The 25,274-nt window shown below is 42.5% G+C and overlaps 3 protein-coding genes across 3 annotated transcripts; all 3 read left to right on the top strand.

Moving 5' to 3' along the window:
* Positions 1-246: 246 nt before the first annotated feature.
* On the top strand, positions 247-9,582 carry si:dkeyp-68b7.12 (rho GTPase-activating protein 30). The gene is given in 15 exon segments (XM_026374782.1): positions 247-354; positions 910-1,302; positions 2,541-2,643; positions 2,743-2,887; positions 2,992-3,074; positions 3,827-3,934; positions 4,074-4,192; positions 4,278-4,452; positions 4,599-4,696; positions 5,115-5,186; positions 5,404-6,129; positions 6,514-6,707; positions 6,860-7,458; positions 8,148-9,414; positions 9,417-9,582. Coding segments are annotated over 14 exon segments (3,900 nt in total). The 5' UTR covers positions 247-354; positions 910-1,214; the 3' UTR covers positions 9,540-9,582.
* Positions 9,583-10,843: 1,261 nt separating this feature from the next.
* Positions 10,844-13,084, top strand: LOC117152974 (zinc finger protein 649-like). Its single transcript, XM_033326455.1, has 2 exons — positions 10,844-11,212; positions 11,763-13,084. Exons 1-2 carry the CDS (start codon positions 10,936-10,938, stop codon positions 12,701-12,703), a joined length of 1,218 nt encoding a protein of 405 aa, XP_033182346.1. The 5' UTR covers positions 10,844-10,935; the 3' UTR covers positions 12,704-13,084.
* A 453-nt stretch (positions 13,085-13,537) lies between these two features.
* On the top strand, positions 13,538-23,431 carry LOC113171911. Its single transcript, XM_033326463.1, has 8 exons — positions 13,538-14,059; positions 14,818-15,394; positions 15,950-16,687; positions 16,852-17,650; positions 19,556-19,764; positions 19,988-20,067; positions 20,707-20,800; positions 20,892-23,431. Exons 1-8 carry the CDS (start codon positions 13,838-13,840, stop codon positions 21,932-21,934), a joined length of 3,762 nt encoding a protein of 1,253 aa, XP_033182354.1. The 5' UTR covers positions 13,538-13,837; the 3' UTR covers positions 21,935-23,431.
* The last annotated feature ends 1,843 nt before the right edge of the window (positions 23,432-25,274 follow it).

The raw sequence follows: 25,274 nt of genomic DNA, 5'->3' as shown, positions 1-25,274 counted from the left end.
GCTTCAAGTTGTAGTGATGGTAACTAGTAACTTACACAACCAAAATAAATGAACCAGACTCCCTTGTCTATTTGTCTACAGTTGAATTAGTCTTATATGTACATGTCTTGTCCATTTTGTGCTGTCAGGGTGAATAACACACATCACGCTTGACACATAAAGGGAAATAGATACAGTGTGCAGATACAATGAACTGATTTCCCTACTCAATCAGCAGAGGCGGAGAAACTGTAGGTCAAACACAGAGAGAAAGCACAAGAGAAGGAGAGACACTCAGGAAGTTAACAGGGGAAGTTTAGTGGTTTCTTGCGTCATCGTTTTATGCTGCTTCTTGTGTGCCGATGCAGAGTGAAGGTAGGAACACTTGTATTCACTTTTTTAAAACTAGTTTATTACCTCATCTTTCTGCACTCAGAGTCTTTTCTAACAGTGGACAGACAGGGAGGGATGGTGGACAAATGGAGAGCAGTGGCAGGTGTCAGCAAGATGGAAGGGATGGGGACTGAGTTTGAATGTCTGTGTGACTCTGAACGTTCAGGCTTCAACTGTGCTCGACTTCCGCTGCAGTGAAAAAGGGGCCGCAATGGCCGTGACATGCGGGCAGCTTGAGGACCGGGTCTGTCTTATCCTCAAGCTGAAGCTGAGATTGGAGATTTAGTTGGGTCCACCAGCCTAGAGCAACATTAGGTGTGATTAGAGAGAAACATTCACAGGCTCATTTCAGTGAATAGGAGAAGTTGAGAGGCAAGGGTGTGGCCTTTCATTCGAAAATAAATTGAGTGCACTGGGGGGGAAGTGGAGAGCCACATATGCACGCTGAGGATTCAGTGCCATTTTCTGTTTTAATTTGGGAGGAAACGTAAAGCTGGTGTTTGCATGAAGACACATTTGTTGTTTCTGCTTGTGCAGGTTGTAAGATAAACCAAAGTATGTCCTAACGCTCCAGCGTCAGAGTAGAAACGCCAATGCAACACAGCTCACAGAGGAAGCAACCTGCACCCAACAACATGCACTGAAGTCAAGGAAACAGAAGCAGCAACAGCAGCACGGTGGAAGCACTGACATGTTCAACGCCTCTACGAAACCAGTGTCACATTAACCTCCTTGGCCAACACATCCAGCCGCCACACGGCCAGTCAGAGTCAGAGAGACGGTCACAAACTGAGCAGCTCGGGACGGTCTGAATGTGAGGTGAGAACAGCAGACAGGAAGAGATGCGGAGAGTTCGGAGAAGAGGAGCGAACAAAGAGAAGGTGTTTGGATGTGATCTGCTCGAGCACCTGACCGCCTCCAACCAAGAAAGTAAGTGAACCATCCTGACTTTGAATGTGCTGTTTCAGTGTTTTCTATTACACAGACTTATTCCTGGAACCATCTCTTCATTACAGACTTTACAACACAAACTCAGATTAAATCACAAATGTCACACATGTAGTGTGTGTATCCTGATTAAAGCACAGGTTCAATTGTGTCTAATACAAGAGAGCGTTACTTTTTATTGCTGTGACCATCCTCCATGTTTATTCCTGTTTAATACACCTTTAATGGAAGTGACGTGGGACAGAATCCACCTATTGTTTCCCACTTCAAACCCCAAATGCCGTCCTCTGACCCTAGTTGTTCAAAGAATCTTTCACACAGGATGATGACTCAACAACTTTTTAGAGGACAGATATTATTTGCTGCAACTCTTTGTCATGTTGTAACGTCAGTGAGTCTCTTCATACAGAAATACAGCCTGGCTGTGACTATGCTTTTTTAGTACATGCTCAGTTATGTCTTCGTTAAGAACCACACATCGTTAACCACACCAGGTCAACTCAACAGAACATCTCTTGGTTATTTTACATTGTAAGTCATGTGACTACATACAGTTTTACATGCTGCTTTATTTCTTACAGAAGTACATCTAGTTTTGACTACACCACTCCATCCTTCTTTAAAACGCACCATTAACGTGGATTTTGCTTTTTCTTTTTCTTTTTCATGAACTGAGCGTGAACTGTCGTCCTTATATGTCAGCTGTGTGATGGACTCTGATCTGTCCAGACTCCTGCCTACTGATATTTTCTAATTAGCACTAAACACACAGAATCTAAATCAACAAATGTGAAATTAGCATTTTGTCCAGGTGCCAGCTGAAACGTGAGGGAAACACCACAATTCATATTTAATAGAACATGGACGTCTATTACAATCACATCAATACTTGCTGACACGTACAGTCTCACTCATAACCACAAATGTGGACTTGGTCAGAAAGGTCAGATGATCACCAGGGTCAGTAGGGTTGATTTTTTATGTCTGTGACTGTCTGTGTTTTAAATATTCTGTGTGATACAAATGAGATAGTAAGATTTTATTCCTCCTCACATATGTGACATACAGTATTAGACACAAACAAAATCATCTGATTGTTTATTAGTCATTCAGAAACGCAGAAACAAAACTAGCTGTTCCTTTTTTGTAATGAAAGTCTACAAACTGCACCATTTTATTATCATGCCGTCATTCAGCTCATTTATTCCTGTTTCCTACAGTTCCTCAGGTTTTGCGATGCTGCAGTGAATTTGTTGAGAAACATGGGGTCGTGGATGGAATCTACAGGTTGTCCGGAGTGTCGTCCAACATACAGAAACTAAGGCAAGTGGCGTGTATGTATGTGTGTGTGTGTGTGTCACCTGCACTGTGTTGTGTTGTGTTAACACGCTTTACGCTGGATTTCTTCTCTTCCACAACCAGGGGTGAGTTTGAGAACGAACCGACTCCAGATCTGAACAAGGATGTGTACCTGCAGGACATCCACTGTGTCAGCTCTCTGTGTAAAGCTTATTTCAGAGAGCTGCCAAACCCTCTGCTCACCTACCAGCTCTATGACAAATTTGCTGTGAGTAGCTCAGACACACTTTATTATTAGAATTATTCGAGGCTTCATGTGCCATGTTAACAACAACTGATCAGTGATATAATGTACATACATCTGGGTTGCAGGAGGCTGTGGCCATCCAGCTGGAGGAGGAGAGGCTGGTAAAGATCAGGGATGTGCTGAAAGAACTACCAACTCCACATTACAGGTACAGTCCTGTGCTGCACACTGACCTTTACCAACCTCACGTTTAAAAGCTTTAAATGGTGCCGACACTTGGAATTTGTATTTTACTGAAGGATTAGTTGGGTTTTGTTTTTGGTTTTTAAAAAACTATTGGAGAAAAGATCCACATCTGTCCATCTGTGCTCATAGATTTTAGAACTTTGGCACCAAGATGCTATGTAGGGAAAGCCTGAATACAGAGAATTATACCAGTAATATCAGTAATAATGCTAAATTATTTTACAGGTCATTAACAGATAAATCTGTTCCAGTTTTTATAGCTTTTGTTTTGCTGATCTTTAGTTTGTGTTGCAGTTGTACTGAGATTAAAGAAACTGTCTTCAAGGGTTTAAGAATAATGATGTGAATGGCAAGTTTTTCTGATTGGTTCAGTCTCATCATCATCAGTCTTGTTTCTCTCTGAGTTTTACAGCAGTAGAATGGAAATATTCCAGTAAAGTGCCTTGAAATTGTACTTCTTGAGTAAATGTACTTTATCTCCCAGCTGGTGAAACATTTAGAAACAACACAACACAGAGTTAAGAGAGAGAATATTGGACTTTTGTTTGCTAACGTTGCTCTAGATTTGTCTGAATAAGCAACCGTTTCTCTAACACATTTCCAATAGAAACATAAAAAGGTGATGATGATAACAAGTCACTGTTGTGCACACAGCGTGTTTCTGCTGCAGGTTGTTGCAGGTTTAACTCTTCACTTTCTTTCCTTCACTTTCAGGACTCTGGAGTTCCTGATGCGTCACCTCGTCACAATGGCCTCGCACTCTTCAGAGACCAACATGCACTCCAGGAACCTGGCCATCGTCTGGGCTCCTAATCTCCTCAGGTTTGCTACAGAAACTAATGTGTGTCCTATGTGTGTTGTTGTCCACCTCTACCAACCTGATAGACAATAATAATTCTCCTTTATTCGTTCATGACTTTCTGTTTTCTCTCTTTTATCGTTAATAATTCTGCATGTTAAGGTCAAAGGACATTGAGGCGTCTGGGTTTAATGGTACAGCAGCTTTCATGGAGGTCAGAGTTCAGTCCATTGTCGTGGAGTTCATCCTCACACACATCCCTCAGCTGTTTCCTGAACTAGGTTTGAAACACACACACACTCACACACACACACACAGACACACAGTCCATCCTCAGCCTCATCCCCTTCCTCTGCCTTTATTCAGGTGTATCAAATGAGAGGAGGAATTCTCTCCCGTCGCCATCAGCACTGTCCAATCAGGGGGAAGGGATTTTCAAGTGTGTCCCGACTCAGCCTTTTGCCAACATTGGGAACCTCAGTCCAGGAGACGGTCCTCTTCCCATAAGACCCTACCACGCTATAATTGAAGGCACAGACAAGTGAGCAGACCATTTATTTCCCTGTTGTTACATTTCATTATCGTATTGTGTTGTTTTTAACATGTGTACTGTGATTATGGCATCATATCAAAAACCTGTAGCTTAGAGAATAAGTTTCGTGGCTCTCTGCATCTTGCTCCCCTCAGGAGGAAAGGATCTCTCAAAGGCAAGAAGTGGATGTCCATCTTCAACATCGGAGGACGTTTCCCAGACCCGCGGAGAAAACACAAACACTCAGCTAAAGGTGCAAAGTCGTCACCGTAAAAAATAAAAAGCTGAGAGAACTCTAAATGTCAAGATAAAAAAATAATATAACCTAATCTTTCAAGTTTAGGTTGAAACAGGAAGCTTAGAATTTTTACTAACTTTGATTTATTGCAAGTTAGATTAATATATTAAATGTTTTAAATTGTTTAAAATTAACTATCTTTCTGTCCATCATTATGACAAACCAAACTAAATGGCTCTGTACAGACCTGTCTTGATTTTCATTTTAATTTTTAAAGAGCTTCTGACTCCTTTCAACTTTGATGACATTTAGATGAACTGAGCTCATGATTTTAAGTCAGTAATTTGAATTACAACCAAATTGTTGGGATTGTTTTAGTTCGGTGTGACGCCTCTTTAACCTTAAAGTGTTTTCTTTTCTCTGTTCGTTTCAGAGAAAGAACGACCAGTTTTAAGACCAGCAAGAAGCATGGACTCGCTCAGCACCCAGACCTACCCAAATGAAGGTGCTGCTCTTCTCAATCTCTATTAATTTTGTGACTCAACATCAACAAATCCCATGAACATGTTACCAGTGATTTAATTCTACACTTGAATTGACCTGTGTCTACACACAATTTAAGACAAATAAAGGATAAAAGATTGTAAGGATACTGATTCACAGCTTTAATTACACTGAACTGGATATCAGTTTCTCAGTTCTTATTTTGTTTTATATTCCAGGCTCCAGGCGTTCTGGCCAGCGCCCCCCCTCCACCAGCATGTCTCCCCTTGTCACCACCTCACCTAAGCCTGGCTCGGACGCCCCCGTCTCTGCTGGTGTGATAGGGGGCAGTGAATATGCCGTGACGTACCGCAGGGGTACAGGACTTGTGAGCGGGGGGGCAGGCACCCAGGGCACCTACACTGCTCTTGATCCTGAAGGTTTAGGGATTGCAGGCAACGAGTCTCTCCAATCCAGATCCCCGGGACTCTCCACTAAAGTAGGACGAAGAGCAGCCATGCACATCACAGGGCCCACCATAGTTACTGTGCCACTACACATCACCTCTAACCTGGCACTGGGGGTGCTGCAAGGCGGTGGTGGCGATAGGGTCATCCACCGTGGCAGAGATAAGGATGGAGGAGACAGGGGGGAGAGTAATGAAGGAAGAGAGAGTGTCGTATTAGAAAGGAAGGTGGAGGACAACATAAAGGTGGAGGAAAAGGGGAAACATCCCAAGAGGAAAGACAGGGGGGGAGTTGTGGACTTAGATGGGAGTACAGTGTTTATGGTTGATAGTGGTGAGGAAAAACACGAGGGAGCAAAAGAGGAGGAGAAGATGGAGGAGGAGGTGAAAGAAGAGTGTAGACCGAAACCAGAGCTCGTTACGAGGAGCGTGTCCAGAGAGCAACGAACCAAAAGCCTCAACACAAATGATGACGTTGATGACAACGATGAATACATGGGTAATTCCACCTAATTCATGACCACAATCACCTTCATTTCAAACCCTAGAGCTGAAACTCAACATGTCATCGACGTTACTGACTTTTAAAGGAGCTGGTCTAATCTGTCAGGTCAAATACTGGATCAAACCTCGTATAATATAATGACCTCTCGTTTAATGGCAGCCTGAGGTTGATATTTGTGTCTTTACATTCAGTACAGAGCTTCATGTTTCCCCTAAGGATGATTTATTTTCTTTATGGCCCCCCATTACTCTGACTGACCTGCTGTATTAAAAGCTCTGCTGTTTAGGGCTGATTGATTAATTCCTTAGTCATCAACACAAGGAAATATAAACTGTTGAAGACACAAGCTGATATTTCACCCTTTTACTTTCTTCACAGACATGAAAGGAGTGGAACCAGCTGGGACTCAGCACGTTGAGGACGGCGTGTTTGATGCTTCTGACGTCCTCAACTCCACTGAAGCCGGAGGGGACGACCACGAGCTGTCTGGCTATGTTCAGGATAACTTTGAATTCCTGGACCAAATGGACTGCAGCGCCATGGACCACATGGAGTGCAGCATCTCCTATCAGGTGTGTATTGTTTTATCTGTACAGATGAGGACTGAACGAGGCTTTGAACACGCATGCTTTGCAGAAAACAACTTTGCTCACATTTTCAAATGATCTGATAAAATTGTCATGTAGAGATGTGTCCCACTGTTGATTCCCGTCTCTCCTCTCAGATGAACGAGTTTTCTGTTGAACCTCCCGGTCACTCAGATGACGAATATGAACTCATGGCGCAAAGTCAAAACTCTGCAGAGCTACAGACGCACCTGGAGCCAGGCCCTGAAACCTACAACCAGAGTCCGAACGAGTTAAATCCACACAGACCGCTCAGCCTCGACCTAAATACCCGATACACTAAATCCCTCAGCTTACCTTATATGACCTCACCTGTCCACGAACCGGAGGAGCATTTCTCTGAAGATGAGGATCCAGAGGTTAGCAGCGATGAGGAGGATTACAGCAGTGAGGACGACGAGAGCATGTTTTGTAAAAGCCTCCCCACTGATTTCTTTTTAAATGTGAACGAGCTTGAAATAGACACTGATACACAAGAGCCAGAGAGCACTGTAGATGGACTTCCTGTAGAGCCGTTGAAAAGTTCTGAGGAAAGAGAAGCTGAGACGTTAAACATGGACGGACCAGCTGCTGGAGAGCAGCAGCAGCAGCCTGAAGTGAAAGATGAAGATAAACTAGAAGAAAAGTTGATAACAAAGAAGGAAGAGGAAGATGTACTGGATAAAGATGGAGACCAACAGGAAACACAAACTCAAAGGTGAAACCGATTTCACTGTCGTATGCATAACACATATATATCATAACATAACAGTTAAAGCAGCAGTGTTTCTGTGAGTCCATGGCTTTAATGATGAAGAACTTCTTTAAAACTGCACAAATTTATATATTTTTACATAACAATTGATCAGATAGTGTATACTGTGAAATATGTTGTTTGTAGCTTTCTGTTAGTTTGTTTTAAACAACTTTTAGTTTATTGTTTTGGTTTTGGCACTTTGTTTCATCTACTTTCATTGATACGTATAACAGAGTGTCATCTACATAACAATGGAACTTTATGTAGTGCTTTCTAATAATATTGCCTCAGGCAGACGTGTATAAAGTGAAAAGTATTGGGCCATAACTGATTCTCATGTTCATGAAAGGCTCTATCTAATTTAAAAATGAAAGACTTGTGTCGCACATTGGAAAGTTTTCAGACAGTGATGTGTGCTGCTACATCTTTCCAGGAATCTGAATTGGTCTAAAGCAACACATACAACAAACTGCACCACCAACAGAAGGACAAGGAAATGAATAACATTTAAATAATATAAAATATAAATATAAAAAAACTTTCCCAATGTTGTACAAGTTAATTCACTGAACTCAGATTTTAGAGGCTCCCATTTTGCATTTTTCACCATGACTGTGTCTTAATTGCTTCTATTTGTCGTCTGTTTGTAGCAGAACAGCAGAGGAAGAGCTCAGTGTCATGGAAGTCACTCAAAGTGAATTAGAAAACTCTCCTACTACTTCAGACATGTCAGCAAAGCACTTTGTGGAGTTCCCACTGCCACCAGATGAAGACATTGAGGAGGAGAAAGAAGAGTTGGATGATCCTCACGGCGACCATTCACTTCTTCAGACAGATTCCAGTGCCGCACAGGAGATTGAGGATGTTTCACTGGAGGAGTCCAGAGAGATTTCTGCAAAGGAGAGAGACAGTGATGAATGCAAAGAAACAGAGGCAGCAAATCAAGAAGATGTATTAGAAATCAAAGAAAATCATAAAAACATGTGTGGAGAACCCACAGAGGAAGGTGGTGAAATAATAACTGACAGAAATCATGGAGAAGAGGAGCAGGAAGATGGCAAAGAGCAGGATAGTGCAATTTGTACGACAGGCAGTGAAATCTCGGATGAACTTGAGGATATTATATGTGAAGTGATAGAGGATGAGGAAAGTGAGCAGGCTGCGAGGGAGCTTGTTGCTGGGCAGCACATTGTAGGGGAGGAAATCCCGGAAGAGAAGGTAGTGGAAGTGGAGGAAGAAGGGGCAAACAAGACAGATGTTAGTATAGAGGTGGAGAAGGAATTGATGGAGAGAAGTGATGAAAAGTTCACAGACCCAGAGATGCAGCACGAGTTTGAGGAGCAGGAGACTTTCCTATTGAAGACAAATGACCTAGAAGAAGCAGTTCAAGACGAAGCACAGCACAACAACAAAGGAGAAGTGGTTTCAAAAGAGCCCGAAAAAGAGAACGATGACAAAGACATGATGGATAATGAGCAACTCAGAACACAGGCAATTGTGCTAAAACAACCAAAAGAAGTCAAGCCCGTTATGATGAAATTGCAAGAGGGCAGGAAGTGTGAGGAGAGCGACATCTGCCAGGGAGGAGTAGGAAGGAAGCTGGTCATCTCGAAAAGCCCAAAGTTTTACCAAGTAAAAGCCGTGCCGGTTGTGCCTCCGAAGCCCCAGCACTGCAAAATCACTGCCCTGACCCTCCGACAGCAGCAGCATCAGAGAGAGCGGAGAGACGCTGAGAACGTGCCCAAAGTCCTGACAGAGCAGGACAAAGTCTGTGCAGGAGACGGAGGGGAGAAAGAGAGGGAGAGGAGGCGGGACGTCGAGGAGGGGGCCGTGAGGGACTCGAACAGAAGCAGTCCCATCAGCATGTGTTTCGACGAGGCGGTTGCTATAGCAACCATGAGGCGAGAAAAGGAGAAAGTGTGCGAGAAGGAGAAGGAGAGGCAAAGGGAATGGGGAAGCGAGGTGCAGTGAGGAGGTGTCATGTCTGTACAGTATATCGATTTGAACAGGTTTTTCTGTGCAAACTATTTTTCTACATGTAGCATGAAGGGATTTTATTTCAGTATAACTTACAGCAACAGTGTTGTCTGTAGGTTCTTATCTCTTGTGCACAAACTGGATGTGAAGCCAGGAAACTAGCAGGATTTTTAACCATTTCGTGTGTGGAGAATTTTATGCACCCACTTCGTTAGACACAGCTCAGTAGAGAGCTCACAAGAAAGTGGAAGGAAAGAAACGGGTGCTGACACAAAACAAAAGTGCCTGGGCTGGACTCAAAGCAGGACCGCTGCAGGTCATTGCCTTAAACCCAAAGGCCCCTGAGACTCCCTATCAGAAAGCGAATAAATTATTGGCTGCAGCTGTACCACCTGTTATAAAGTGAAATAAAACCTGAAAGCAAGCATACAGGGATGAGGGATCAAGGTTGAGTGCTGCTGAAACATGTTGAGGATGAAATACTTCTCATTTAAATATAAACTGTTTTTAACAGGCTTTTTTTAATAGCTTCCATAATCTATGTCTGCAAAACAAAACATCCCACCACTAGATAACAACATTTTATTATTGTTACCTTCTAATTATGTCATACTTAGTAGTTATATAAAAATATAAATGTATATACAGAATACAGTATATATATATATATAAAGTCAATGATGTCAAGTGTGGTGAAATGATAGGTTTGAAAGAGCAAGAAGGAATGCCTCATTTAAGATAAATACATGTCTGCAGAAATGTCCAAGTTTATTTTTGGATTATGTGTGAATAAAAAGATGTTTCGGAGATGGTGTCTGTCCTGGTAATATTATTTTGTCAACACTACTTACTCTTTATGTTTATTGATTTAAATTTGATGTAAGAAAACTCATATGTAAAAAGTCAAAGTGACAGAGCCAGGACATCCACTGCATTCTTATTATATTAATAATATTTTTATGTTGCTGATATTTAGGTGTATTTTATTTATTACCATATACCTTCAGTATCTAGTTTAAGTCTTGTAGCAAACATAAAACGACACAGCATAGACCTCAGAGACACCATAACTGAAAACGATAGTTTTTAATAGAGAAAATACTTTGATTTTTGAGAGATTAGGTAAATATTGCACTCTTTTTATTGACACTTTTACATTGTTATGTTTTACATAAGTTTATAATGAAAGTACATTTTTAATACAACATTTGGACTGTCAACAGTCTGTCTTCTTGGAAACTAAGCTGTGATTATTTATTTTGCGACAGAGCAACATTTCGTATTTTGTGATTCACGTTTATTAGAATATTTACGTTTTCACCTTTGCGTCACATCCGCTGTCTAATTTTCCCGGAAGTAAACCAAAATAAAAGCGCTGGCTGTCGCCTCCCTGCTGAATCCACAGCTGTTTAATAAAGCTTAACTTTTACCTGTGTTCAGGTTTTGTTTGTAGTAGGAGGGATGTCTTTTCCCTCCACATTTGGTGCGCAGGTTGCAGCCATCATGGATGTTTTAGCGAAAGCTGCGGTCGCAGAAATAACGAAGCTGGTGGAGGATGGGACCGTGGTTCTGCGCCTGGAGATGTGTCGGAGGGACACTGAGATTCAGGAGCTCAAAAGAAGTTTGAATCTGATGGAGGTTCAACTTTGCAAAGCTCAAGAAGCTGCAACGATACTAACGACAGAGGACAAGCAAGAGCCAGCAACAGCCCGGAGTCAGGCCATCAAAACACCAACCGGTAAGCTAGCTCCCATGTCTGAGTGTGAAGCCGACAGGCCAAACTTAATTCAACATTTCTGAAATTCACAATTTGCTTGTTTATGTGCAACGTGTTTTGTTTGGTAGAAACACGACGAGATCATTAATAAGGTTTTATAGTTTCCTGTTAAATTCGGCTTAAAATGAATCATTCATTTCAAAATAATCTATGTTTTTGGGGGTACAACTAAATATTCAGTCACCAACTATTTTGATTTGTTGCTTGTTTTGTCCACTGGCAACTTTAAAAATTAGAAGTTTCTTCATTATTCACATCAACTGAATAAATGAACTGAAGATTATGTTCAAGAATATAACATTAACCTTAAAAGCAAAAATTATCTGGGCGTTTTGTAAGTTCAGGAATGAGTCCTCAGAAAATGTCATATTCCTCTATTCATCAGCACCCAATTAAAAAAAGTAAGTAACTAACTATTGATTATACTGTTTCAGGCAATAACTTCTTGCTAATGCTTTTTAAAATTGTGCTTTGATATTCATGTGTGCTGCCCCTGCAATTTTCTTTGCAGGTGACAAAGAGACTCAGGAACTGTGTGCAGTATATCTGGAACAACACACTGCTGATTCACTCTGCAAACCTCAACATGAAATAGAAGAGAACTATGACATGAGACCTGTGGTGAAACATGAACCAGAGGATGAACCTGCAGTCCAGGAAACAACAGACAACTCTGCAGCAGCAGCCTCTAACGATGACCCGGTCTGGTCGCTTCCAGCTTGTAGTACGTTTGAGAAAAGCCCTGTTCCAGTTCAGCAGGACGTGCAGACGTTTCCCTGTCACAGAAACACGGAAAGTTCATACAACTCTTCACCTACTGCTACAGAGGTAGCTGCAGACGATTCCTTAAGTGTGTCGATAAAAGTAGAAGATGACGACCCACCTTTGTGCATGGAAAATCCCACAGAGTCTGTTCATAACGATCACTTCAGACATGTTTCATGGCCTTCACTCAGTCAGGACCAATGCCTGCAGTCTGCTTTGCCACAGGCTGGGCCGTCACTAGAGCTGCCTCATGAGCAGAGGTCCACAGTAGACGCACAGGATCACATCCTCAGTAGAAACAACCTGAGACCAAAAAGGCTAATGAATGTGTGGAGGACTAATCAGAAGCTCTTCGTCTGCTCTGTGTGCAACAAGGGTTTCCCTCGCTTGTTTCAGCTGGAGGAGCACAAGTCCACCCACCAGCCCTTCAAGCCTTTCAGGTGCCTCGAATGTGGGAAGTCTTTCACTCAGAAGACCCGGCTGAAGACGCACCAGAGTGTGCACACAGGAGAGAGACCGTTTAGCTGCAAAATCTGCGGGAAGATGTTTTCCAGGCAGGACAACTGTCTGAGACACGAGCGCTTCCACAGCGGCCTGAAGCCGTACAGCTGTGGCCAGTGTGGCAAGAGCTTCACGGTGCTAGGTAACCTCAAAATACATCAGGAGATCCACCTGCAAGGAAGATAGCGCTCAGACACCGGGCTGCTCAGAAACACTTTATCATCTTGACAGTTTAAAAACTTTGAATGCAATAAAAATGACCTCCTTGCACCGTAGGGGGTAAGATATTCATACTACATATGATGGTCATCAGGAGCGACTGTCTATGTATCATTATAATCACAGGAACTAGAAGAAGATATTTTCCTACACCACAGAAGTGAAATTTATTTAATTGGATTTTACACATACAAACTGTAGATTGAACCTAAAATAACTGATTATGTGACATCTTAGCAACAGTTGGGTACGTTAGTAAAGACTTTAATCTGTCACAGTGAAGACCATGTGAATGTGTAACTATGCAACTATTTATTTAGTTTTATTTTGGGACTTTACATTAATTTGTCTGTAGAGACTTGTTTCTTTCTTGACATTAAAGTATTTTAATAATCCCAAATGTCCTCCTCCCAGTTTGCCTTAAAGGTTCCAACTTTAAATCCATATCTCCATGCAGCATTAACAATATAGATGCTTATAGAGCTGTACCTTTTATTTATCATCGTCTTTGTCTTTATAAGAAGTTTTATGCATTATAAGTTGATGTATATGTTATATAGTCTCTCTTGTCTAGATTTAGGATGATTTCACACTGCTCACAGGTTTTCCAGAGAGGCTCTTCCACTGTTTTGAACTCAAATCTGCATCTGTTCTTGTCTCCATCCCTGTCGGTGGTGAGAGTAATTACGGCTTCTTTTGTTTGGTTTATCACACAAACATATTAATTTGAATATTGTGTGCACTTCTTTTGTCCATCCAGCTGCACTGTACAATCTATACCACCTTTCTTAGTGGTGTTTGATTATTTATTCTGCAGGTTTTTACACTGGGACTGCATACAAACTTGTTGTGCGCAGGTTTCCCGTCTTTACGGTATCTGTGTCCTCACTTCCGTTCAACGGGACACTGTTTATATGCTCTGGACTAATTAGCTGCAAGCTGCGCACACTGAACAGCACAAAGCATCTCACACAGCTGCAGTTTGTGCTGTCTGCAGCTGCAGCAATGACCCGTTTGGTCTGAGCACGACTCCGACCAGCTCCGAACCCCTGGACCGACGCTTGGACCACTTTTCTCCGGTCCCCCGGTTGGTTTGTAAGGATGTTGAGCAGCGCTGCTCTGCGGGCTCAGGTCGCCTCCATCATCGATGCTCTCTCCAGGACAGCCGTGGCAGAAATCGCCAAAGTTGTGGAGGAAGGGATGGTGGTGCTGCGTCTGGAGATGTGTCAGCGCGAAGCGGAGATAAAGAAGCTGAGGAGCAACGTCGAGGTTCTGCACACGGAGCTGAGAGCAGCGCAGGAGAGGGGGACCCTGAGACCTGGTAGGTGAGACACACAGACCTGAACACATGTTCCTCATGTCGCTGCAAACAGGACTAAACAGAATTAAAATTATATCCATGTGGTTCACAACAGCTCCGGATCTGCTGCTTTAACTTGTGCGCAGATTTTACGCGCACTTCCAAACATCTGGCACAACTTGCCTCAGTTCTTCTGTCTCCTCATGTAACCCCAGATGGACTCCGTGGGACTGAGTCAAATCCTGGTCCTCCAGGGCCACTATCCCTGCCCTTCCCACCCCTGATTACAGGGATCATGAATGTGCGGCCAATCACAAACTGTACGTGCAGGGATGGATGGCAAACGAGCAGGACCGTGGCCCCTGTGGACCAGGATTTGACAACCCAGCCAAGAACTGAACGCAATTAAAATGTTTGCATCATGTAGTAGTTGCCACTTGATGTTACGCTGATGTCAGACATGATAAAATATAAAAATCCAACAGATTTCCAAAGAGGATTCATTATGTATCATCAGGAAGTCTGTGATGGATCAGATATATCACATTAGTCATAGTTCATCGCCTTCAGGTGCTGTTAAAACCACTTTTCTTTTTTACATGGTCTCCCCGACTGTATGTATGATTCTGTTTTTTCTATATTTGTGATTTAATGTCCTCATAGTTACAGTAATAGTGGAAATTATTTAGTTAATTGTCCTTTTCATAGATGTTGTGTTATGTTTAACCTGTATTGGAACCAAACACGCTGTCCTCCTGTTCTTCTACCATGTCTTTCTGCAGATCCTGATCCGAGGACCTTGCTTGAGAATGTGCATGCTGACAAGGAGCACAACAGCCCGTCCATACCTGAGGTCCAGGTTAAACCTGAAGCTGTGGAAGAGAGAAGCGAAGAGGTCAGAGGGCAACCTGACCGGCTGGGAGAGGAGCTGCCTCTGCACGACGGCAGCAGTGGACAGTGGAGCTCAGTGACACAAAATGAGCCCAAATGCAACAACTCAGATTATTCAAATTTAGGCCCAAGTCCGTCACGTCTCCCTGAATCTACACTCGACACTGGACTCGCCGTTCCCTGCAGCAACACAGGTGGGATTCAGCAGAGCCCGTTCGGCCGTGGGCTGCTGGGTTACAGTCAGTACCGTCACCTGTGCAACACGGTGCGGAAGAGGACGGTGAAGAGGTTAATGATAAAGAAAGGCTATATCTGTCCGTACTGTGGCAAGTGTTTTGAGCGTGCCGGGCACCTGGAGAGGCACAAGAGGATTCATACGGGTGAGAAACCGTATCGGTGTGACATCTGTGGGAGGCGCTTCAATCAGAAATGCAGCCTGAAAGAGCACATGAAGATTCACAGAAGATGTAAGTGAAAGATTAAATGGAAATAGGTCGCAGTGTGGTGGCTGCTAAAGAGTCTCTGCACTCGTTCAGTAGGAATAATTAAATTTCATGCAACATTTAAAACCTCTTAACCTATGAAATATTCTAGATTTGAACATTTATCTTTTAATTCAAAGGTACCTCGTTGTATTTCTTCACATATTATTTTTGTCCTGTCTCAGTTCAGTTCACAGTTGGACGTCTGTGGATGTGACATGTTTCAGTGTCACAGTAAGCAAAAAAAAAACTGTGTGGTTTAAGCCAGAACAGGAAATGGGGGGGGTGGCTAAAAAGTGCCCCTGTAACAGCTGGGTTCACTTGGCTGAGTTAGAAGAAGTCTGCCCTTTCAGATCCTTTCTAGTTTCCAGGGCTCTAAGAGATACACTGGATATTAACTCAGTTCCTTTAGAGGCTGTCGGCTTTATTAAAATATTTAGTCAAACACAAGAGAATGAACTACTTCTTTAATTTGTAAAGTGCTAAATTCACAACAGAAGTAATTTCTTAACAAAGCAAAACTTCTTTTTACTTTAACAGGTTTTGAGCCCAGATTCATTGAGATCCAAGCAGGTGAAGAGAAGCAGATTCCCGAGGTGAATCCTGAAATACGTCCTCCGAAAGAGGAGTTCCAGCTCAAAGCAGAAGACGCCCTACCAGAGAGTCAGGACACTGTCCCAGCACCTGTGCAGGTAAAATCTGAACCAGTGGAGGAGGATATTACACAGCCACCTCTCCACAGAGCCAATGAGCACGCGAGGGAGGGAATCGATGCCCTCAGCGAGAACTTGGCGTCATTTGAGAGAGACGGTCGACAGTGGACGTCCAGATTACAGGGACAGAGCAACCCAGAGGTGAAGAGTGCGCAGTATCAGAACATGACCTCCTTCACTGGGATAGGTCAGTTACTCCCAGCACCAGCAGAAGCCTCTTGTAGCACTTTCTCCTTTCCAGGGAAACCGTATGGGGAACTCACGAACAGCCTGACGCCCTATGGATCCTCTGACACACTGCTGATATCAAGTGAATCAGGTCTACATGGTATTACTGACACTTCGCTTAATCACCACGGGCAGAGTCGAAGCAGGGCTTTTGAGATGATCAAACCGATGAAATGCTTCATCTGCTCGTACTGTGGTAAGATCTTCAAGCGCTCGGGCCACCTCGAAAGACATTTACGAATTCACACAGGGGAGAAGCCGTACGGCTGCCACATCTGTGGGAGGTGCTTCAATCAGAACAGCAGCCTCAAGGGCCACATGAAGACGCACAGACTTGGTAAGATTATTAAATTATCTTAAATATAACCGAAGAAGACAGTGATTCAAACTGTTATTTATAATTATACACATGTGTAAGAAGCAGGGACCAGATGATTTTATAAAATGCTAATGTCAACAGAATTTACTCATTTCATTCTGTTTCCTTTTTCACCTGTAAAGGGGAGACTGCAGATGTCCTGGAGTCCCATCACCTGATGTTTACAATGCCTGACAATCTGGAGCAGCTGGCAGAATCCAAGACTGGATCAACACCTCTCAAGGAACAGTTACCGGGCTCCATGTACAGTGAGGCGGTTAGTGTGGAGGCAGTAATGGTAAAAATGGAGCAGAATGAGGAAGGTTTTCCAAATGTAAGTCAGACAGGGACTGATGGTGGCTCAGGAGCACCAGACCAAAGTCAGCTGTGGACATTTGGGACAGAGAAGAGTAGTCCTACCAATGATCAAACCGTCTGTGTATTTTTACATGACGTCAAGTACCTCAGTCCTGCTGCTGCTGCAGCCAATGAGCAGCAGGGACATACTTCACCAATCAAAGATCCTCCTTTTCTAGATGACAAAGACAAAAAAGCAATGATGCACAGTGATCAGTTTTCACTAATGGGAATGCAATCAAGAAGCTCTGATGTGACGTTTGCACCTGAGCTGCAAGGTGAACACGTTACACAAGAGGTGGCTGCAAATGATTACAGCCCAGTGACTGATGCGACTCAGGAGGGGAGCGTGTTCAAATTTAATCTAGCTGCCTCGGGCAGTCATGAGAACAGCTGCGGCGGCGACGCCACCAGGCGAAATTACTTTATATGCTCGAACTGTGGGCAAAGTTTTGATAATTTCAGTTTATTCCAGAGGCACCAGTGTAAAAATATCACAGAACCGTCGTTCACGTGTGAGATATGTGGTAAGGTGTTCAATCAGATGAGCATCTTGAAATTACACCTTAAACTGCACGTAGAATAAAATGCAAAATCTAAAACTTCCAAAAGCAGGATTAAAGGTGCTAGATTTCTGTTTGCACAACCAGTTAAGTTCAAGCTATTTTCTCCAGACGTGCCGGTTTTCAGCACTTTGAACAAAATGAGTTTGTGTTCTTCCAAATCAGAAACACGAACAAATAGAAATACATACAGTGTAATAAAGTGTGGGCCGAAGCCAAAGTGTGTTGTTCCGACCTTTACCACCTTGTGCCCTTTCAGTTTAAAACAAAAATCGTGTTTCTTTTTTTTTTTTTTTTTTTTTTAGGGGCCCTTTTTCTGTTTCTACAACCTTCACTTCACTGACTTCATTATAATGATACTTGTCTGTATCAAATGTAAAGCACAAGATAAAGACATTCTGCATCTGATCTACGTGTTGTTGCGTTTATGTTGTCTATTTCGATTTTTTTATTATCAATTTAGATCATGCTGCATCCTGATAACCAACACCTTTCTGTTGAATCACATGAGAGTGAAGTATTTTATTTTATTGTAATGAATAATCCTCTGTTGTTGTTGTTGGGGGTGCAGCGAGGGGACCTGGAGCTGATACGACAATACAGTGTATACCTCAACTATCAACATGCCTTCAACGCTGGATCGTTTATTTTATTAGTACAATTCAGTATTTGTTAGTATTCGGTTTTGCTTGTTTGACCTTTCAGAGGTTAAATGACTTCCAATTAAAATGGCAAATAACTGAACTGCAGGAGGTTAAATCTAAAATTAAAGGTAGAAAAACTGGGTCATCTAAAACTAAAGAAACGTGAAATACAGTACATCAGCGATAAAAGGACAAATCAATGAATTTGAAGCTTTGTTTATGTCGTTATCTTGTGTTGATGAGTATTTAATATGGTTAATAGGGTTTTGTTCAATAACAATATGTTACCTTTACGCATTATTGACTGTTGCAGATGGATAACTGTTCAATTAAAGGGCTGATAATCTTAAGTGAATTGTTAAGGCTCCTGAATGACAGGTGTCTAGTCAGAGGAAAAAAAAACCAGCTCACCTGACATTCACAATTTCAGGATTCAAAATAGCTGCTGGTGTATTTTATGTGATTAACTAATCAGATTGTTTATGATCTAATCTTGTAAATAGTAACTAGTAGTTATGATTATTGCAGAGGAGGAAAATATTATTATTATTTCCTTTTCCCCACTTAGATTAAACATAATCTACTTTCTTAGCTGATGAAGCTTTCAGCAGGAATATTTAAAAGACGCTATAATAATAATAATGATGATGATAATAATAATAATAATAATAATAATAATAATAATAATACTAAATGAAACCTAATAAAGTGTTGGGGTATTTGTTGTGAATTTGTGTTTTCAACAAACTCTCATTGTGTTTTCAGAGATTTTACAGAAGCTGTCAAGCGGTTTAGACTGTATATGCATCTTTTCTTTTTTATGTTTTACAGGGACTGGGTCTAGGACTGCTCCTGGCTCGGACTCTGGTGATGTTATCAGCTGTTTCCCAAAACTCCAAATCTAGACCCTGTCTGTCATTTTAGCAGCCCTGAAAAGATCAATTATTAAATATATATGTAGTCAAAGGATGGGGTTAACATCAGTAGTGATGTTACCCAGTAGTGAGGGCCGAGCCCCCCTCAGGATGAAGTCCTAGAGCCGCCCCTGCCCCCTGTTCCTGCTCCCAGCCTTTTCTCCTTGCAGGTAATTTATCTCCCTGCGCTTCTCTTCTCGTATTTACGGCAGATCAGTCCGCCACACGGAAGCACGGTTGCAGCTAGCCAGCAACACAGGGATGTCCAATTTTCTAGTGCGTCGATTCTTCCTAATTTTTAAACAAATCGATGCGTGAACGGACGTTTTTCTTATGTTATTTCCTCGCTTCTTATTCGACCTAAATTAGCATGGCGTCGTGCATCGCGTTTCAAAGCCAGCTGTCCTCGATCATGGAGGTTTTGGTGAAAGGAGCAGTGGCAGAGATATCCAAACTAGTCGATGACAAATGTGCGTTTTTGCATCTGGAAATATCCCGAAAGCAAAGCGAGAACGAGATGCTGAAGAGGAAACTAGTGATGTTGGAGAGTAAAAACGCGCAGCTGCAGCGCGGCTTCGGTGAGATCCGCAGCTTCCTCGTTTGTTTCCACAATTAACGTCTTAATTAACGTCTTATACCTGTTTATGTAGAAGTTTCTCACCTCATCACCTCATAAAAGAGCAGGAGAAGTGGTCAGACGCAGCCTTATATCAACACTGTGCGTCCTGTGGAGATGAAAGTGCATCGTTAAGAAAATAAAAGCATTTCCTCATTGGAAACAATAATTTCTTTTTCATTCAGCTTCTCTGCATCCAGAAAACTACATGGACCGAGGAACCGAGGTGGGGGGAACCTGTCCACATCCCATGGAGGATATGAAGGTCGGTGTTGGTGTAATGTGTAATGTGTTGTTCTCACATTGACAGATATTTGTTGATCTCATCAGCAAATTGCTTGAAGACCTGCAAATTTAAGCACATGCACAACTTGTAAATTATTAATTCAGGTAATAATAATAATCAGGCTGGACTGGATTCAGTGAGTGTTAGTTAAAAATCTACTGATAAATCCTTTCATAGGATTAGTTGGCAATAAATAAAATATAGAAAATCACCTTTATTAGAGCCCCTGCAGGTTCTTCAGCCTTGATTATGTAGCTTTAATAATCTTATTCTCTTATCAGTCTTTTTGTTAGACCTGATCAGATCACTTACTGTAATGATAATGGTGCTGACATATCCCCAGAGAATGAATCACTTCACTCTGCACTTCCTCTCAGTTCTGTGCAACATATTCGCGTCTTTCACATAATTGTGGTTTGGTTTTGATTTGGTTGCTCACAACTTTCTCATCAACGCAGGTTCCAGCCTTTAAGCTTTAGACTGACTCTAACATAAAGGTTTGTTTGTAAATGACTCTGTAATAAAGGTGATAATACATCAGTGTCGTGTACACAGCTCGCGTTGCCTCCAAGTGGCTGAAAAAGTGTTTTAGGGTTAATCCATCGTTTCTTGAACTAGTTTCCTGACATAGAGGGTGCTGCTGTTTCCTTCACCATTAAAGAAGAGAGTCCAGATGAGCCCATATGGATCAGTGACTCTGCTGGATCCATTGGTGAGTTACAAAATGAATTTAGCTTAAAGTATTTTAAAACATTGTTCATTGTGGAAACTAACATCCCACTGCTGCCTGGATTCACCTGCAGGGCCTGCCGTACAATACCCCACGGAGAATCAGCAGTTTCAAGAGAACTGCCAGTTAAACCCTTCAGACTTGGTCAGACAGAAGCCGTCAGAGTACGGTGACTCGTACAACTCAGGTCAACACGCAGGAAACATGAGCGCTCTTCAGTTCACTGTTAAGACTGAGAAGGAGGAGAACAGGTCTGGATTCAGCCATGATGGATGCCAGCACAGTGCAGGGAAGCAGAATCAACTGGTTGCAGACTTTTCTATGGATGAGAGGGAGAATCAGCTTTGGTCGTCCATAATTGAAGGTGATGAGATTGATGCAGGGTTTCCCGACTTCTCTAGTGTGGTGGAGGAGTATTCCAACACGTTCCCCGACCAGTCAGATCCACATTTGGTTTCCAACACTAGTAAATCAGCTACTGTCCAGCAGACGTCTTCTCAGAGGACGTGCAATGGGATCTACAACAGTGAGTATCAGAAGGACGTCCCGCAGTCGTCCAGTTTTCAGCGCAGACCTCAGGGTGTTCAGACTCAGCAGGAGAGGCAGAAAGAACAAACACATTCACAGACAAACCTCTCACATGTGAGGCAGCCGGATGAAAATCCTGACAGGGACACTGCAGCCGGAGAGAAACCAGTCGTTACTCACTCGCACAACTCTTTCACACCGAGTAGCTACCACCCTCACGCCCCCCACAGACCTGTCTCTGGCGTGGCACGAGGCTACGTGTGCTCGCAGTGCGGAAAGGCGTTCGGCCGCCTGCACCAGTTCAAGCTGCACCAGCAAAGCCACAAGAGAAAGCGAGCGTTCTGGTGCACGGTGTGCGGGAAAAGCTTCCAGTGTTCGTCGCACCTCAGCATCCACCACCGGACGCACACGGGCGAGAAGCCGTTCGGTTGCGGACAGTGTGGGAAGAGGTTCACGCAGCAGAGCAGCCTGAGGGTCCACCAGCGCACTCATAGCGGGGAACGGCCTTACAGCTGCTCGCAGTGCGGGAAAACCTTCATCCTGATGCACCATTTGAAACGGCACAGAATCATCCACACGTACAGCTGAGGGGGAAGATGTGAGACAAGGTGACGGGACACAAACGAGGCTCGAAACCAAATCCAAAAGCCAGTGAATGGAGTTTCTTTGGTTGGACTTTGTAAACTTTGTGCATCACTGCTCACTGACTCTGTATATTAATGCATATTTTACTATGCAAAATCCATCTGGATGGATCTTTATTGCTTGTTTTTTTTTTTTCAATTTGTGTCTTATAATTACAAAAGGGAAGCTGAATTGCACCGTCCAACAGAATTCACACACGTCGGTATTTTTTAAAACACTTCTACAGCTAGAAATCCAAAAAATGAGATCTTAAATGTGGAGTCATGAATCAAAACCTTGGAGCTTTCTGCTCAGAGTTACATGCATATGACACTGACGATGTCAAAATGCAACGAGTTGGTCCACGTATGCTATGTCTAAATTAGGACAGAGTAATGTACAAAACATTCAGCCGTCAGCGCTGGTTGTTGTATTTACTGGTTTAAATGACAAATGTTGCAGCTGCCACTAACATGCTCTCTGTAGCCGGCATCTGTACGCAGCCAAAGATTGTTTGTGAGGGAAGATGCTCCACTCGGTAATACCACTGTACATCTGCAAGTGGATTGTGAAGTGGTCCTGTAGTTCTAGAAAATCTAATGGAGTGATACACGTTTAGTGGATCCATTCACACATAGAGATTACAGTCTATACATACAGTCTATGTTTTCATATCATACCGTCCATATCAATAATATAATCAATAATTTTGAGCACAAGACCTCTAATATTAGCAGCTTCTAAAACGAAGAAACACCTCATCCCACATTTGTGTGGTGCTGGTAGCACTGGAGCCCCCGATAATTTGAAGGACACAGACGTTCTCCTTTTATTCAAACATGTTGAATCGAAGCCCAAAGTTTTAGCTTTCGTCATCACCAGGGGACAAAGCAGTTTGAAACCACTTCATACACATCCTGTTGGATATTTGCATCGTGTGTCACCTGTGTTGTCCTCTTCCTCTTTTGTTGTTGTCATTATAGCACCACCTTGTGGTCGAATAAAAAAATAAATAACATGAAGAACAAGTAGCTCCTGAAAAATGAACATTCGGTCAGATGCAGCTGCGACTTCAGAGAAATGTTTGTCACATTTACTGTAGGTAAAAAAAAGGATCGCACTTGCTGTCAGAGGATTCCCAACGTTAAAGGACTCGGACTGGAGGATCTTCATACTCGATCGGGACTTCCCTAATGGAAACAGTTTGTTTTCCTCCTCATGTACAAAGTATTGTAATATTCTGAAGCTATAAAAGCACAAGATGCTCATTGTTCCCATGCACCCTCTCAGGTTTATACTCTGATGTCAGAATTGATAGAAACCTGCAGGCGTGTTGCTCTAGGGTCCATTTCCATGATAGTTCTCCCCCAAATCCTTTTTTTGTTTGTTTGTTTTGTTAAGATTGATATTAAAGTGTTTAAAATCAGCAGCCAGATCCTTCTGACTGTCTTTGGATAAACTGTTAAGATACAGCATGAGTTCCCTGAACTACCTTCTTTGTATTATTTACCTTTTGGTTTTTAATTACGCCTTAAACCAGCCGTTACTGTACTTGAGTTGACTCCATTCCTATTAGTAGTTTTTTGTTTATAAAATATCAGACAGCCGTGAAAATGGATTGTGTGATGGATTCACACACACACACAAAAGAAGAAACCTAACAAAGTTTCATAAAGTGTGAAAGCAGAAGATCCTCTTCAGTTGTTTATAGTTACTGTTTTCCACATTGTTTCACAGTCAGTTTTAAATAACGAATAATTCAGCTCCATCATGGTTTTAATCTAGTAGATGTGACGACACCAGAGGGCAGTGTAACTCATTTTTCATCATCACTTAGCAGGAACTTGTTGCTGCCTAAAAAGGAACCTGAACTTCACACGTTAATGTTTTTATTTATTATCAGTAATAATCATCACTGTCTGAACTGAAGGTGCAACTCTCTGCACAGTACAACTGCAACTTTTAATCAGTGCACAGGTTGATTCATGCCTGTCACACCTGTCAGATTTATCTTTTATTTGATGATTTATTTCTTCATGGATATTTTTTTTTCTTTTGCATTGCACCCTCCATCTTTTTTATGCAAATCAAAAACCCTTTAAAAAGAATGAACGTACACCAGACTGCACCAGACTTTATGATCATGAAAATCTAAGAGCACTCTCCTCCTGTTTCTATACATCCTAGATTTAAAAGGAAAGTGCAGTTGCTTCCTCTAGTCTGCAGCCAAAACCTTATACACATCTGTTTCTGCCATTTAAATAGACGTTCTGCTGTGCACGTAGGTTGATAATGTATCTAATGGTCAACATGGATTCAGTTTGTGTTGCTGCAGACGTCTCGCAACATAAAAAAGAAGTGGAAAGAAAAGTGAGGCAGCTTTATTGTGCTAAGAGGAAATTGAGTTACCACAGAGGAGTGAAACAGTCTAATCAAGCAACTATTAAAAAGTAGTTAGCACATTTCTGTACTTGTAAGGGTGTGTGTGTATATGTGTGTGTGACTAGTCATACCTCTAACCTGCAGAACTAGAAGACGAACATGTCAGTATATTCTACAGAGGACGGCTGCTGCCTCGCTGAGCTTCCATTCACACACTGTGGTGAACCAGTGGGTTTTGTGCAGACACCTGGACCTGCTCTTAATCTGCACACAGATAGGCTTCTCTCAACATTCTCACGGCCTTGTAAGGCCACAAACATTGGAGTCTGAACGTCATGGAAAATGTTTGTTTTTCTCTCTCTCTCTCTCTCTCTCTCTCTCGAGGAGGAGACGGCAGCGGAAGTGGCAGTGGAATATTTTGGTTAAGAAAATGGGACTGGGCTGAATGTGGGCTGGAGAGAGTGAGGGAGGAGGGAACTGCGAAGAAAACGTGGGTGAGAAGTTGAAGGACAAACCTACAGTAAAAATGTCAATGATTGAGGTGGTGTTTTATTTCACAGGTGAGCAGCAGTAGATTTATGTTTCTCACCCTGGGAAGCTCACAGGTTGAGTTTTATGGCCCAGATTTGCCTTCAGACTGTTAAGAGACAGGTTTTAGGCCCCTCACGTCCAGCTGAGGACGTGTAATGCCACAGAATAACAGTAGTACTCAAAGACTCATCGTCTTCAAATGGGATGTTTACTTCTGGGCTATAAGTGAATTTCCTTCAGCTTTCCAAGGCCTTTGGAGAAGTTGCTTTTGGTAATCTGCATATACCATCAGGACAGTTTGCAGAAATACCTCCAAGTACTTTGCATCCTCCCACTCCCTGTACAACACATTACCTTAATGTATATATCAGTAGTTTACATAGCAGATCAT

This window comes from Anabas testudineus, chromosome 17 (genome assembly GCF_900324465.2).
Source record: "Anabas testudineus chromosome 17, fAnaTes1.2, whole genome shotgun sequence".
Classification (NCBI taxonomy): domain Eukaryota; kingdom Metazoa; phylum Chordata; class Actinopteri; order Anabantiformes; family Anabantidae; genus Anabas; species Anabas testudineus.
The sequence above is the reverse complement of the archived record's forward strand: the minus strand, read 5'-3'. Positions and strand labels throughout refer to the sequence as shown.

Bases quoted from the DNA above. Each gene is read 5' to 3' on its own strand.
- LOC117152974 (XM_033326455.1), top strand. From the start codon at position 10,936: ATGTCTTTTCCCTCCACATTTGGTGCGCAGGTTGCAGCCATCATGGAT. The intron at 11,213-11,762 runs GTAAGCTAGCTC...TTTTCTTTGCAG, and splicing joins GGCCATCAAAACACCAACCG to GTGACAAAGAGACTCAGGAA.
- LOC113171911 (XM_033326463.1), top strand. From the start codon at position 13,838: ATGTTGAGCAGCGCTGCTCTGCGGGCTCAGGTCGCCTCCATCATCGAT. The intron at 20,068-20,706 runs GTCGGTGTTGGT...TTCTTGAACTAG, and splicing joins ATCCCATGGAGGATATGAAG to TTTCCTGACATAGAGGGTGC. The intron at 20,801-20,891 runs GTGAGTTACAAA...ATTCACCTGCAG, and splicing joins TGACTCTGCTGGATCCATTG to GGCCTGCCGTACAATACCCC.